Consider the following 16,193-nt stretch of genomic DNA (forward strand, 5'->3'; position numbering starts at 1 on the left):
TATATGACATCTGTTTTAATATTTCATCCTTTTCTCAAAAAAAAAAAGTTACATAGGGTTGAAAAAAGACCATAGTCCATCAAGTTCAATCTGAGTAAACCCAGCACACTGGGTTGTCAAATGTAATTGTTCCGTTGCCCCTCTTATTTGCAACAGCTCCAATAATCAAGAGAGGTAACATTTTACCTTTTCCTCAGTTTTGTCTATGCAGAGTGTGTACCCCCTGCTACCCTGGCCTTGAGGGTGGGCTCATTATGCTCTGCCCCTGGAAACTCCCTGTAACTCCCATATTCCTTCCCATGTACAAGTCTATATATTACTTTGCTCAGAGTTCTGTTGATGGGGGAGCTCAGAATCCACACAAGCATTAGAAAGTACAAAATATTTTATTAGGATTTTATTCATTATTAAAAACATTTTCCTTCAGGTTATAAGGTCCAGCAACATATAAACTCATTGGAGAGCCATAGTTTCTGTACAACTCAGTGTATCCACCATTACTACAGACATGTCTTGGATGTGCCTTGATCCTGCCTTTGGCGCAAATTGCACAGGGTATAGTTCTTTTCTGGAAAAAAATACTGGCCTCCCTATATTTTTCCTTCACTATGAATAATTAACAATTTTTACCAGCCAGGTGGCAACCCTTTCTGTTGCAAAGAGCACCCTCTGACTCCCATCTTGGGGTGGGGATAAAGCTTTTATAGCAAGTTCTTCCTGTTTATTTAAAGTGTTGAAGGTTCCAGTGCAAGTCGAGCGGCACCTTAGTTGGAAAGAAAACAAAAAAAGCAAAATTCACTATACACAGTCATACTGTGTGTGTGTGATATTAAAGGGGAAATATCCCTCCCCTGTGGGACATGGGCTCAGTCAGTTGGGGGGGGGGGTAAGTAGATATAAATATACAGGTATTATTGTTACACACACAGAGCTGATCCCTCAGATTGATAGGAACCTTAACGCTCCAATGATCCACATGTGCCATAGCCCTAATGAACCATTTCTCAATACCCCCTCCCTTACCTTGTTCCAAGTGATGATTCTGAAAGCCCCTCTGATTTCTAGAGAACCTTTATCCCATCCACTATGTGACCTTAAATCACAGACTCTTCATTTGGGACAAGTTAAGGGAGGGGTAGCATTGCACTGTTATCTTAATGGATGGGCATATTACAAGGAAAGTCTTCAGTATCCGGCTCCTCAGATGTATAGACAGATGGGAAATAAGAGTTCAAAATTTCAGCTTTTTCCCCGTTCTCATCAACCAACTTACCCCCCCGTGATAATAAAGTTCCCACCCCTTCTTGCTTCATTTTTTTACTATTCACATAATTAAAGAATTATTTAGGAATCTTTTTACTCCTAGCTGCAATATCCCTTTCCATCTCTATTTTAGCTGCCTGATAGCTTTTTTGCTGCTTTATTTGCCCCCCTGTACCTGATGAAAGCCCCAGCTGCCCCAGCTAACTTAGCTTCTGATGAAGTGGCCTTGAGCCATGAAACGCGTCAAGCTGGGGGGTTTCAGTTCAATTTTTGCAACATGTTTTTAATGGAAGCTAGAAATAAAAGATTTTATTTTTATTAAGCATAGTTGTCTTGGCGTGCTCCATCCCACTATACCTTTTGTTACCTTTTGTCACGCCTGGATCGGGGGCGTTTTGGATGTGCCAGCACGGGACACTATGAACGCGGAATCTACCCGGTGAGTGCTCCCTGTTTTGTGCTTATTATTGCCCCAGCTAACTCGAATGCCCTAAAAGCACGTTTTTTCTTACCAACCCCGACACTAACACTTTTATTCAGCCATAAAGGTTTTGCTTTGCGATGCCTCTCCTTGCTTACAAGGGGGATATACTGCTGTGTATACCTACAAAGCAATGTTTTAAAGATGTTCCATTTTCCTTCTGTGTCTAACCCCATGAGAAGCCTTTCCCAGTTGACACATTGCAGAGATGCCCTTATACTGGCAAAGTCTGCACGTCTGAGCGTTTAGTTCCTCCCTTATAGAGCTGTCTCTGCAGCATTTTCCCAAAGGAGACCATGTTGGGATCACTGTTCCCCAAATGCCCCCCCCCCACACAAATGTTAGAGATGAGTTCATTATTATTAGAAATCACCAGGTCCAAAATAGCGTCATTCCTAGTAGGTATGGCTCTGCCCCCCTGTATATATTCATTCTGCAGCTGAACCCCAGATTATGTGAGGGGGAAACACTAACACAGCTCAGTATTTGGGATCATTACAAGGGGGAAAGAAAAGTCACCCAATAAGGATTCAGCTAAAGTCTCTCCCCAAGCTCAAAGTGCCAGACAGGGCTGTGATTGGTTGGCCTGTATGCATGTAGGGAACAGGCAGAGACTAGAGCAAGCAGGCAGGGGAAAGAAGAATATTGGGAGTCGCTCCCTAAGCTCAGTGACATCAGCCAAGAGCAGACTGAGCATGTGCAGTAGTTGGGCAAAAGATGGAGAGCTACTGTGGGCATCTTCAGGGGCATGGGGCTTTATTTCTATAGAGCTTTGGTGCCGTTGGGCTGGTACAGGGGCTCAAACCCCACAGCTAAACATTTCTAGCTGTCATGTCTCCAGCATAAGCTCCCATCTTCTTGGTGTTTTTCATGCCTCCCAACTGGGCCGATTTTCGCGGGACAGTCCCTCTTTTACCAGCTCAGCCCCCAGTCCCAGTTTCTTACTGAAAATTCCCTCATTTCCCTTTGTTCTCCTACACTGAAGCTAAAACAGATAGAAACTTAATTAAAAAGTAGCTTTTGGCCCAGAGTACTCCCCCCCGCACTGAGATACAACTGTAACTAATAAGCTAAACAGGTCTCTGGGGGGAACTGACACTCACAGCCTAAAGGGCAACTTCAGCTTCATTAGCAAAACTGTAATAACACATAAACTCCCCCAAAACCCCCAGAAATGTGTTCAAACGTTAAATAACCTGCTAAATTTTGTAAAATGGGAGTGGTATTTAGGGGGTGTGGTCACAAAAATAGGTGTGGTCAAAAACCATTTCAATGCGATATGTGCAGCATTTCTTTCTCTTTCCATTTCTCAAATGTTGGGAGGAATCGGTTTTTAGTTGCTCATTGGCAGTGAGCTCCCTCTGCTGGCTGTTTGCTGTATATGCAGGGAACCATTTCAGTGTAGCCTCTGGAACCAGCATACTCGTAACATGGGACCTATTACAGTGCATTGTGGGAGCCTAGACTCCATTTTGTAGCCCATGCTGTGGAGGAAGCACACAATATCTATCTTCTCCCCCATAGTAACATCGCTGATATGGGCAGAAACCTGCACTAAGTCACCTCAGAGACACTGTTGTATATAAGTCGTGGCATTTTATATCCATGTTGCAGTTGTTTCTGTGTGTTTTTTGCAATTCACTCATTGAATTTTATCCTATTTGTTTCAGCTTCACCTTTTTCCACAATGTTCCAGTAAAGTTCAACAGATTTCACTCTTGGCCTCATTTATTGGAGTGTGGGAAGGTTTAGCTGCCTGTCAAGCTACTCACTGCCCCAGGGGAACATGTAGTGAGGGCAGAATACTAGCTATATTGTTTTTTAGGCTTTAGTGGAGAACTATACCCCCAGGCTATAAAAGCCCCCTTAACTATCACTGTCTTGACCCCCCTCACCTCTACCTCATCGCTTAGGTCCTAAGTTTAAACACTGTCCCTATCACTAACCCCTAGCTAATAATGCAGAGTAGCGCAGCCGTGTACCTGAGCAACATCTTCTCACTGACTAAAGCCACTTTGGGTCTCACCACCGATACGGACCCTGCTTGCGCAATTGGGGGTAGCAGGAAATCCACTCCAACTGCCCACGCACAAGCAGGTTCGGTGTCAGCGGAGAGACCCAAAGTGACTTCAGTCAGTGAGAAGATGTCGGGTAGGTACGCTGCTGCGCTACTCTGCATTATTAGCTAGGGGTTAGCGATAGGGACCGACAGTGTTTAAACTTAGGAACTATGCAATAAGGGAGAGGTGGGGGGGGGGGTCTAGGCAATGATAGTTAAGGGGGCTTTTAGCACCCAGGAGTATAGTTCGCCTTTAAGGGAGAGGGTATTAAGTAATGGTTCATTAGGGCTAAGGCGCACGTGGAGATTAGTTACCCGTGATAAATCTCCCCTACAGTGGGCGACTAATCTCCTGCAAATGCTTTCACACTGGCAACAATGTCAACTTCGGTTTTATGAAGTAGCCTCTTGAGGAAGCTACGGATCCTTTGGGAAGCAGCCATGACACATATGTCTCCCCACCAAGGATCTGCATTTTAGCCAATGAGAGGGAAACAAGGGACATTTTGTAGCCAATTTATATTGCAGGCAGCTGTTGCATTATAATGGTATTGTACAAGGGAGCTTACAGGTCTTATTTAGCTGATTAAAATAATAGAATACAGTGAAATCCAGATATTCCCAACTGAAGACATTGCTTGACCAGGAAACTGCAGTCTTGTTGCTCAAGAAACCCCAGTAATCATTTTTGCTTCACACAAGTACTGTATACTTCATAGGAAGCAGCCAGACAGGATTGTGATTGGTTAGTGTATATGCATAATTGTGTGCCTGTACCCAGGCCGATGCAATGGCTTTAGGTGTAGCCACAACAATCAGATCTTTGAGGCGCTTATCCATAGGCCAAGAATGTGGCATTAGCCTAAGATAAGGAAACTGACATCAGCCAAGAGTTGTGCAATTTGTGGGGAAGAAGAAAGTTGGGGACCTACTCTGGGCTACTTGGGAATCTTTACTGGTTTGCGCAAAATGCATTACAGTCAATGGACATTTATTGTTTAGCTATTCTTGGCGCAAAGGCATTGGAGTCAATGGGCATTTCCAGCATTTTTTTTTCTTGGCCCAAATATATTGAAGTGAATGAATGTTTTGGTGGTGAAACAAAACACCAATTTTGCCATAAAACTGGGCCAGATGAATAATTTCTCATTCTTAAGCTTCACTTCTGTAGGGCCATGGGATCTGGTACAAAAAGCTGAAATTATGTAACCTAAAGGGGTACATTTCTAGCCATATTTTTTTTATACCTTTTAGTTCTTCTTTAACACCTTACCTCTGTCTTTAACTTGATATTGTTTAATGTATCTTCTTCTCTTGTTGGTCACAACATCACACTGAATGAGGTCTTTGTCCTTTGGAGTGTATCTCACTGAGCTGCTACAGGAATATAATCCATTCTCTCTAATTTCTGCCTCTGATGTTATGACATTGTCTGTGAGCTGGTTGGTATGCCAGGACCATTTCACTTCAAGGTTTTTATATGAGAAATCAGAGATGTTTATGGTGAATGTGGCTTCTTTGCTTATCTGTGGGTACTTTGGGAACACCATGATCTCTGATAAAGTGGGTGGCACATCTAGAAGTGGAGATATGGGAATATACTGTAGTGTCCACAGAATATAGTGGCAAGATAGTGGCAAAGTTGTAGTTTTAAAGGGAAAGTTCATCTAAATTACATTTACAATAATGTGGACATTCTGAGACAATCACCAACTGGTCTTTATTGTGTTTTTTTGTCTGCTTGCAAATTATTTTGCCTTTTTTCCACTCTACCTTATTATATAAACCTTTATCTGAATAGACCTAGAGGCAGATTCATTGTTAGGATGGCTTAATGTTATTATTAATGAAATCATTTGCCTTTCTGTTCAGACACTCTCATCTCTCAGTCTGTCATTCAGTCACCTTGCTGGTTGCTAGGGAAAGTGAAACTTGAGGGCATAGTTTATTCCAAACTAGAGAGCAGCAATATATAATTTCTAATTGATTTAGGAAGACCAATATCAGATTTTCTTAGAACACCATTGTTTTCATCTTTCTAAAATCTCATGTGAAGGTCAAGCTCTCACTTGAAATAATCTGCAGAAACTTTGTTGCTTACCTGGCAAATTTATAAATGTATGTCTTATAAACTGGTGCTGTAGGTCCTTGTGCTTTATCAGGCAGGCGAATAATTTCCCATGATGCTCTGCTGTGGGCGTCAGTGTGAGGAGGAATGTGACTGAATCTCTGTCTGTTTGGGTCTTTGCTCTCATTTGCCCCTTTATGGGATTAATGCCCATTTGCCATTCTGCTGTGATGTCATGGGCGCTGCATCCAATAACCTCGCAGCTTAGGGTTAGGGCTTCTCCATATTTTGGGGGGTTCTTATTGCAAGTTATATCTTTAACATCTGGAAACCCTAAAAGGTAACAGATATTTTAATATTAATCAAATGTTAACATGTTACAAAGTGAAAAACATGTCTTTTTTGCAGTGTACTATCCATAGGGCCGATACACTAAAGTGCGTTAAAACGTGCACTATTTATAGCGTGAGTTAAAAATTTTATCGTGTCTAAATTTTCGCGACTTAACGCACGATTCACTATAAGCATACTTGCGCTAATTTACGCGCGATATTGAATGCGTTATTTAACTCGCGAAGACTATTTTTGTTCGGTATTTGATGGTACATGCGCTTATCAACGCCAACAAATAGATAATCGCCGCATATGAATTGTCGCCACATATAAATGGTAGCATATAAATAGTAGCATATAAATGGTAGCATAAAAATGGTAGCATATAAATAGTAGCCGCATATAAATAGTAGCATATAAATAGTAGCATATAAATAGTAACATATAATTGGTAGCATATAAATGGTAGAATATAATTGGTAGCATATAAATGGTAGCATATAATTGGTAGCATATAATTGGTAGTATATAAATGGTGGCATATAAATAGTAGCATATAATTGGTAGCATATAAATAGTAGTATATAATTGGTAGCATATGTATGTATGTATGTATATCTTTATTTATAAAGCGCTACTTATGTACGCAGCGCTGTACAGTAGGATTCATTAATACAGACAGGGGGGTTAAATATAATGGATAAATACAAAGTACAACAATAAATACAAATAAATACAAGGTACAGTTGCAATAAGAGTCAGAACACAAGATGAAGGAGGTCCCTGCCCCGTAGAGCTTACAATCTATATGGGAGGGGTAACTAACAGACACAAATAGGCAAATATAAGTGCTATAGGTCACAGTGGGTGACGTTACAGTATAAGTGCCAGTTTCCAGATCAGGTGCTGGGCGAGTGCTCCATAAGGTAGTCTTTAAGTTTAGTTTTAAAAAGACTGGGGGAGGATTCTCTCCGGAGGACATCAGGGAGGGAATTCCAAATGTAAGGGGCAGCCAGGCAGAAGGATTTAAGGCGGGAAACAGCAGTAGTAGTGGGGGGCGCAACCAAACGGTTGCTCTGCGAGGAACGAAGGAGTCGGCCAGGAACGTACGGAGACACCAGAGAAGAGATGTAGTGAGGAGCAGAGGAATGGAGGGCTTTGAAGGTTAGGAGAAGGAGTTTGTAAACTATTCTTTGTTTAACAGGAAGCCATGATAAGGACTTTAGCAGGGGAAGGGCCTGAACTCTCCTGGATGAGAGGAGGAGAATTCTGGCAGCGGTGTTTAATATAGACTGTAGGGGGGAAAGATGGGAATTAGGGAGGCCGGTTAGCAGCAGGTTACAGTAGTCAAGTCGGGATAGGATGAGGGCATGCATGAGCAGCCTAGCTGTTACAGTAGAAAGAAAGGGCCGGATTTTGGCAATATTGCGTAAGAAAAAGTGACAGGTTTTGACAGTGGTGTTAGTATGGTCAGAGAAGGAGAGACTGGAGTCAAAGATCACCCCCAAACAACGCATGGAATTGACAGGGTTGATGAGGGTGCCTTCAATAGAGATAGAAAAGGGGGGAGTAGGACCAGGTTTAGGTGGAAAGATCATTAGTTCAGTTTTTGTTAGGTTGAGTTTGAGGTGGCGTTGGTTCATCCAATTGGAGATAGCCAGGAGGCAGTTAGAGATTTGAGTCTCAGTTTCAACTGTTAATGAAGGGGTCGAAAAGTAAATTTGGGTATCATCAGCATACAGATGGTATTTGAAGCCAAATGAACGGATAAGATCTCCCAAGGACAGCGTGTAAAGGGAGAACAGCAACGGCCCAAGTACAGAGCCTTGGGGTACCCCCACATTAAGAGGAACTGGAGATGAGATTTTGTTAGCGTAGGAGACAGTGAATGACCGGTTAGAGAGGTAGGAAGAGATCCAGGATGCAGCCCGACTACGGAGACCAATCGAATGCAGAATTTGCATTAGGAGGGAGTGGTCAACCGTATCAAACGCAGCCGATAGATCTAGGAGGATTAGTACGGAAAAGTGACCACTGACTTTGGCTACCTGAAGATCATTCGTAACTCTGCACAACGCTGTCTCAGTAGAGTGCGCAGGCCGAAAGCCAGATTGCAGCGGGTCCAGTAAATTATGTGCATTAAGGAAGTTAGTGATACGGGAGAAGACAATGCGCTCTAAGATTTTGGAGGCAAGCGGTAAAAGCGAGACAGGACGGTAGTTAGAGAGACAGGACGGGTCCAGCGTGGCCTTTTTAAGGATGGGCTTGACACAGGCCTGTTTGAAAGAAGAGGGGAAACTTCCAGAAGACAGAGAAGAGTTGAAGATGTGAGTAAGAGCCGGAGTAAGCTCAGCAGCACAGTGTTTGAGAAGAGAAGAAGGCATGGGGTCTAGAGAGCAAGTGGTGAGCGGAGCTGACAACAGAAGCCGGGAGACTTCAGAGCCAGTTACGGGTCCAAATGAGCTAAGACATGCAGAGGGGGGCTGAGGGGGCAGAGGAAGGAGGAGCTGGTTAGTATTAGAGGGGGGAATCTGATTGCGGATGGACTCCACTTTGTTCAGGAAGAAATCAGCAAAGTCCTGGGGGGAGTGCATAAAGTCAGGTAATGGAGTCTGTGAGGGACGCAGAAGGGTATTGAATATGGAAAATAGGCGTTTTGGGTTGGATTTATTACTGTTTATGAGGGTGTTGTAGTATTCCTGTTTAGCCTTTGACAGGGCAGAATTGAGGCAGGCTAATAGGAATTTATAGTGGATAAAGTCTGCTTGCGTACGGGATTTCCTCCACATACGTTCCGCAGACCTCACACAGGAGCGTATGAATTTGGTCTGCACATTCAGCCAGGGGCGGGGGTTTTGCACCCGAGTGCGCTTAGGCTGAAGGGGTGCAAATGAATCAATGGTGGAGGCTAGTATTCTGTTGTACTCGCAAACCAGGGTATCAGGGTCAGACAACTCATTGAGGGAGGAGAGACTGGACCTGAAAGAGCGAGCTAAGGCCGGGAGATCTACGTCACGTGTGTTTCTAATTAATACAGCGGGGGAAGGAGCAGGTTGGGAAGGAGAGTGAGAGACAGAAAATGTAACGAGGTGATGGTCAGAGAAGGGAAAGGGGACACTGTTAAAATCAGACAGGGACAGATTTTTAGTAAAGACTAAATCCAGAAAGTGGCCATCCTTATGAGTCGGAGCATTTGTCCACTGCTGGAGTTCAAAGGAGGAGGTTAGGCGTAGAAAACGTGAGGGCCAGGGTTGCGAGGGATCATCAATGTGGGAGTTGAAATCCCCAAGGCTGATTGCAGGGCCGTCAGTAGAGAGGAAAAAGGAGAGCCAGGTTTCAAAATCAGAGAGGAAGGTAGCAGGGGAGGAGGCTGACGGGGGTCTGTAAATGACAGCCACTCGTACAGAGAGAGGGTGGAAGATCTGAATGGCATGCACCTCAAATGAATTAAACAAATAAGCAGGGGGAATAGGAATAGGTGCGAACCGGCAACGGGAGGAGAGGAGAATTCCAACTCCCCCACCGCGTCCAGTGGCCCGGGGGATGTGAGAGAAAGACAGACTGCCATGAGAGAGCACAGCTTCAGTGACGGTGTCATTCTGCAACAGCCAGGTTTCTGTTAGTGCGAGGAGATGAAATGAGTTAGAACAGAACAGATCGTGGATTAGTGTAGCTTTGTTAGTTACGGAACGGACATTAAGAAGGGCACAGGAAAACGGAAGGCAGGAGGGGGGGAGAGTGGGAACCTGAATAAGGTTAGAAGCAGCAGAGGTACGACAGGCTTTAGGCATGGGGACAGAAGGACAAGGACGAATATAAGTAGGTATGGAGCAGGGCCCGGGGTTTGGCGAGATATCCCCTGCAGCCAGTAATAGTAGGAAAAAGAGTGAGTAGATATGAGCAGAGGATTTAAAATGATTGCGCCTCCGCGTACGAACAGAGACCGGGGAACAGAGGTGTAGGTAATTATAGAGGGTAAAGGAGCCGGAGTATGTAGATGGGAGCAGGGAGGAGGATATGTGTATGGAGTATGGACAGGCAACAGGAGGGTTAAAGGAAGAGACTACCTTAGGGAGCACCATGCATACAATCAACAGGAATACAGTGATTGTAGTCATTTTCCGGCGAAGTCCCAGATGGAATATGTTCAGTGCTGTCCCAACTGCTGTCCAACTCTGTCTAACTCATTAAAGTATACTTAAATTTGCTATACTTTAAGCTGCTATATTGCCAAGCTGCACCCCTCAGCCAAGCTGCTCCCAGTGTATAATTGGTAGCATATAAATAGTAGCATATAATTGGTAGCATATAAATAGTAGCATATAAATGGTAGCATATAAATAGTAGCATATAAATAGTAGCATATAATTGGTAGCATATAAATAGTAGCATATAAATAGTAGCATATAAATAGTAGCATATAAATGGTAGCATATAAATGATAGCATTTAAATAGTAGCATATAATTGGTAGCATATAAATGGTAGCATATAAATAGTAGCATATAAATGGTAGCATATAAATAGTAGCATATAAATGGTATCATATATATAGTAGCATATAATTGGTAGCATATAAATGGTAGCTTATAAATAGTAGCATATAAATAGTAGCATATAAATAGTAGCATATAAATGGTAGCATATAATTGGTAGCATATAAATAGTAGCATATAATTGGTAGCATATAAATGGTAGCATATAAATGGTATCATATAAATAGTAGCATATAATTGGTAGCATTTAAATAGTAGCATATAAATAGTAGCATATAAATGGTAGCATATAAATGGTAGCATATAAATGGTAGCATATAATTGGTAGCATATAAATGGTAGCATATAAATAGTAGCATATAAATGGTAGCATATAAATGGTAGCATATAATTGGTAGCATATAAATGGTAGCATATAAATGGTAGCATATAAATAGTAGCATATAAATAGTAGCATATAAATAGTAGCATATAAATGGTAGCATATAAATGGTAGCATTTAAATAGTAGCATATAATTGGTAGCATATAAATGGTAGCATATAAATAGTAGCATATAAATGGTAGCATATAAATAGTAGCATATAAATGGTATCATATATATAGTAGCATATAATTGGTAGCATATAAATGGTAGCTTATAAATAGTAGCATATAAATAGTAGCATATAAATAGTAGCATATAAATGGTAGCATATAATTGGTAGCATATAAATAGTAGCATATAATTGGTAGCATATAAATGGTAGCATATAAATGGTATCATATAAATAGTAGCATATAATTGGTAGCATTTAAATAGTAGCATATAAATAGTAGCATATAAATGGTAGCATATAAATGGTAGCATATAAATGGTAGCATATAATTGGTAGCATATAAATGGTAGCACATAAATAGTAGCATATAAATGGTAGCATATAAATGGTAGCATATAAATGGTAGCATATAAATGGTAGCATATAAATAGTAGCATATAAATGGTAGCATATAAATGGTAGCATATAAATGGTAGCATTTAAATAGTAGCATATAATTGGTAGCATATAAATAGTAGCATATAATTGGTAGCATATAAATGGTAGCATATAAATAGTAGCATATAAATAGTAGCATATAATTGGTAGCATATAAATAGTAGCATATAATTGGTAGCATATAAATGGTTGCATATAAATGGTAGCATATAAATAGTAGCATATAAATAGTAGCATATAATTGGTAGCATATAAATGGTAGCACATAAATAGTAGCATATGAATAGTAGCATATAATTGGTAGCATATAAATAGTAGCATATAAATGGTAGCATATAAATAGTAGCATATAAACGGTAGCATATTAATAGTAGCATATAAATGGTAGCATATAAATAGTAGCATATACATAGTAGCATATAATTGGTAGCATATAAATAGTAGCATATAATTGGTAGCATATAAATAGTAGCATATAAATAGTAGCATATAATTGGTAGCATATAAATAGTAGCATATAAATGGTAGCATATAAATAGTAGCATATAAATGGTAGCATATAAATAGTAGCATATAAATAGTTGCATATAAATGGTAGCATATAAATAGTAGCATATAATTGGTAGCATATAAATAGTAGCATATAAATGGTAGCATATAAATAGTAGCATATAATTGGTAGCATATAAATAGTAGCATATAAATGGTTGCATATAAATAGTAGCATATAAATGGTAGCATATAAATAGTAGCATATAATTGGTAGCATATAAATGGTAGAATATAATTAGTAGCATATAAATGGTAGTGTAAGGGTACCTGGTGGTCTAGTGGGGCGGCGGGGACGCCCGCCGCCTCCTCCGTTGCGGGGACGCCCGCCGGTTCTCCCTAGGCGCGGGCGCACGCGACGTGCGGCCCTTTAAGGCTTCTGCCTTGTGCGCGTGCGCGCTCGCGTCCAGTGCCTCTACGCATGCGCACGCGCGTCTACGCTCGGCGCGCGCATATGACGTCACGATGGCGCCAAATTCAAATATTTAAGGTGCTTCTAGCTTGAAATCATTGCCCAACGTAGGTTCTGCTTCCTGTAAGTTCCTGGGTGTGTTTCTCTGGTGTTCCTGCTGTGTTTTGACCTTAGCCTGTACCCGACCTTCTCTTGTTTGCTGCCTGTATTGACCTTGCCTGTTCCTGATTATTCTTGCCTGCTGCCTGGACCGACCATTGCCTGACCGACTATTCTACTGGATCCTGACTTTGTACTGCATTGCCCGATTGTTGCTGACCCCGGCCCGTCCTGACTACGCTTGTGTTCCCCCATCTTCCTGTCATACCATTGGTTCCCGTGCCTGCTCAGAACTCTCTCCTCGGGTCTCTCACAACAAGTCCTGGCGGCATCCGAGTAGCGAAGGGCTCCTCCCGACGTGAAAGGCGGCGGTTATAGGCAGAAGCGTGAGCCGAGACCGGGTCCTTGGAGTCTGTTCTGGGTTCTGGGATACTGATCGTGACATTACGTTGGGTCCTTAAACATGGACCCTGAAGGGGCTGCTGCGTCACCTCCATCCCCTGAAGTGATTCGAGCAAATCTCCTCCAGCGTCTTAGGGAACAAGAAGCCCAGCAGGACCAGATTATCCAGTGGCTCCAGAGACTATCTGAAAGGTTGGATGCGCTCCAACAACAGCCTGCCGCTCCTACTCCCGCTTCTCTCCCAGGAGGCGGTTCATCACACACAGCTTCAGCAATGTATGTATTTGAGCCTAAGGTCCCGTTCCCTGAAAAGTTTTCTGGGGAGCGTAGTAAATTTTTTTTTTTCCAGGAAGCATGTAAGTTGTACCTTAGCTTCCTCCCTCGTTCTTTTCCCACGGAGGAGCTGAAGGTTAATTTTGTTATGACCCTACTGCTTGGGGATCCTCAGTTATGGGCATTTTCCTTACCACCCTCCGATCCAGCCCGTACATCCCTCGATTCCTTTTTTAAAGCCATGGCGATAATCTATGACGATCCTGATCGTTCTGCCTCTGCTGATTCCGCTATTCGTAACCTTAGGCAGGGTAAACGACGGGTTGAGGATTACTGTACTGAATTCCGCCGTTGGGCAGTAGAAACGGGGTGGAATGACATTGCCTTACGTAGTCAGTTTAGAATCGGGCTATCTGACGCTGTGAAAGACAGCCTGATCAATTTTCCCGCCTCATCCTCCCTAGACTCCCTAATGTATCTGGCCATTCAAATTGATAGGAGGCACAGGGAGAGACGTCAGGAGAAAGTATCCGCAGCTTCTCCACAACCCTCTCATACAGAGTTTATACCTAGACCTGAGGTTGCCTTCTCTAAGCCCTCAGAAGAACCTATGCAGCTGGGTTCTACCCGTTTATCCTCTGAGGAAAAGGATCGCAGACGGGCTAATGGGTTGTGTTTGTACTGTGGGGATAAAGGTCATTTTCGTAGTACTTGTCCCAAAAGGCCGGGAAACGACAGAGCCTAAGCAGATCTGGGGAGTTCTGCTTGGGCAATGTCGTTTCCACTCCCCAACCTAGTTTATCCAAAGTCATGGTTCCGGTCCTTTTGGGATGGGAGACGAGTAGTGTGGAAAGCTTGGCATTTATTGATTCTGGGGCAGAAGGGAATTTCCTAGATTCTAATTTTGCTTGCAGGCACGGAATAACCACACTCCCTTTATTCCCTCCCATCAAGCTAGTTGCCATTGATGGTACGTCTCTGGGTCGTGGGCTTATTTCCTCTAAGTCCGTAAGTTGTTCCATGTCCATAAGGTCACACCATGTGGAACAAATCTCCTTTCTCATCATAGATTGCCCGCATACCCCAGTGATCCTAGGTCTCCCTTGGCAGCGTAAGCACTGTCCCCAGATTGATTGGTTAACTAGTAGTATACTCCAATGGGGAACAGATTGTCAGACCTTATGCATGAAACCCGTCCAGGCTCTGGCCGCAACCTCTTTACAGGGGCTACCTACTCCTTACTCCCCTTTTGCGGACGTCTTTTCTAAAAAAGCTGCCGAGACTCTTCCCCCACACAGGCCTTATGACTGTGCCATTGATTTAATCTCTGGTTCCTCTCCTCCTAAGGGTAGAATTTACCCCTTATCTCTACCCGAGACCCAGGCTATGGAAGAGTATATAAAAGAGAATTTGGAGAGGGGGTTTATTAGGCCCTCTTGCTCCCCAGCAGGAGCAGGGTTCTTTTTTGTAGAAAAGAAAGATGGGGGTCTCAGACCATGTATTGACTACAGGGGTTTAAACAAAATCACGGTTAAAAACCGTTATCCTCTTCCCTTGATTTCCGAACTCTTTGATAGAGTCAAGGGTGCCACCATTTTTTCTAAGCTCGATCTTAGAGGCACTTATAATCTAATACGAATTCGGGAGGAGGATGAATGGAAAACTGCCTTTAACACCCACGATGGGCATTATGAATATCTGGTAATGCCCTTTGGGTTATGTAACGCCCCTGCGGTTTTTCAAGAATTAGTGAATGACATATTCCGTGATCTTCTAGGTCGCTCTGTAGTGGTGTACTTAGATGATATTTTGATTTATTCTAATAGTCTCTCTGATCATCGTGCCCATGTTCAGGAGGTCTTATCTAGATTAAGGCAGCATCACTTGTATGCAAAAATTGAGAAGTGTATCTTCGAAGTTTCTTCAGTTCACTTCCTGGGCTATATTATTTCCCATAAAGGTCTAGAAATGGATCCAGTCAAGGTTCAGGCCATTGTAAATTGGGTACAACCTTTGTCTCTACGGGCGATACAGAGATTTCTGGGTTTCGCCAACTATTACAGACAATTTATTAAGAACTTTTCTACATTAGTGGCTCCAATTACCGCTCTCACTAAGAAGGGTGCTGATCCAAGCATTTGGCCAATAGAGGCCTTAACAGCCTTTAAACTATTAAAGGAGGCTTTTGTTTCCGCTCATGTACTCCTGCACCCTGACTCGGCTCTTGCTTTCCTACTGCAGGTAGATGCTTCTGAAATTGGAGCAGGGGCAGTCCTGTCTCAACGGCATCCTGTAACGAATAAGATTCACCCTTGTGGTTTTTTTTCTAAGAAGTTTTCTCCTACGGAGATAAATTACGATATTGGTAATAGGGAGTATGCCATAAAATTGGCATTTACAGAATGGAGACACCTCTTGGAAGGTGCCAAACATGTAGTAACAGTAATCACTGATCATAAAAATCTCTTGTACATTGAATCTGCTAAGCGTTTGAATCCTAGACAGGCCAGATGGGCATTATTCTTTTCCCGTTTTAATTTCATTATAACGTATAGACCTGGCGAAAAGAACGTCAAAGCAGATGCCCTGTCTAGGAGTTTTGACCCCAACCCTCTGGAGAGATCTCCACCTGACCCTATTGTCCCTAAGGAGTTGATTATAGCTGCTCTGAATCCAGATCTGCTTACTTCCGTGACGGAAGCTCAGATTGACTCTCCTCCCAATGTGCCCCCAGGGAAATTGTTTGTCCCATAAAACCTCCGTGAGGCAGTTTTTTTAGAGGC

The 16,193-nt window shown here is 42.6% G+C and overlaps 1 protein-coding gene across 2 annotated transcripts in view; it reads right to left on the bottom strand.

The window, feature by feature from the left end:
* Positions 1 to 367: 367 nt before the first annotated feature.
* The window catches only part of LOC116410226, an 83,502-nt gene continuing 67,676 nt past the window's right edge, over positions 368 to 16,193 (bottom strand). Inside the window, exons 9-11 of one of the 2 annotated variants that reach the window (XM_031900343.1) lie at positions 5,905 to 6,204; positions 5,077 to 5,379; positions 368 to 763 (exon numbers count right to left, since the gene is read on the bottom strand). In XM_031900343.1, coding sequence (XP_031756203.1) covers positions 726 to 763; positions 5,077 to 5,379; positions 5,905 to 6,204 — 641 coding nt within the window. In that variant the 3' untranslated portion in view covers positions 368 to 725. The remainder of the gene's footprint in view (positions 764 to 5,076; positions 5,380 to 5,904; positions 6,205 to 16,193) is intronic. The other variant, XM_031900344.1, reaches the window with a different exon arrangement.

Source organism: Xenopus tropicalis, chromosome 4, assembly GCF_000004195.4.
Source record: "Xenopus tropicalis strain Nigerian chromosome 4, UCB_Xtro_10.0, whole genome shotgun sequence".
Classification (NCBI taxonomy): domain Eukaryota; kingdom Metazoa; phylum Chordata; class Amphibia; order Anura; family Pipidae; genus Xenopus; species Xenopus tropicalis.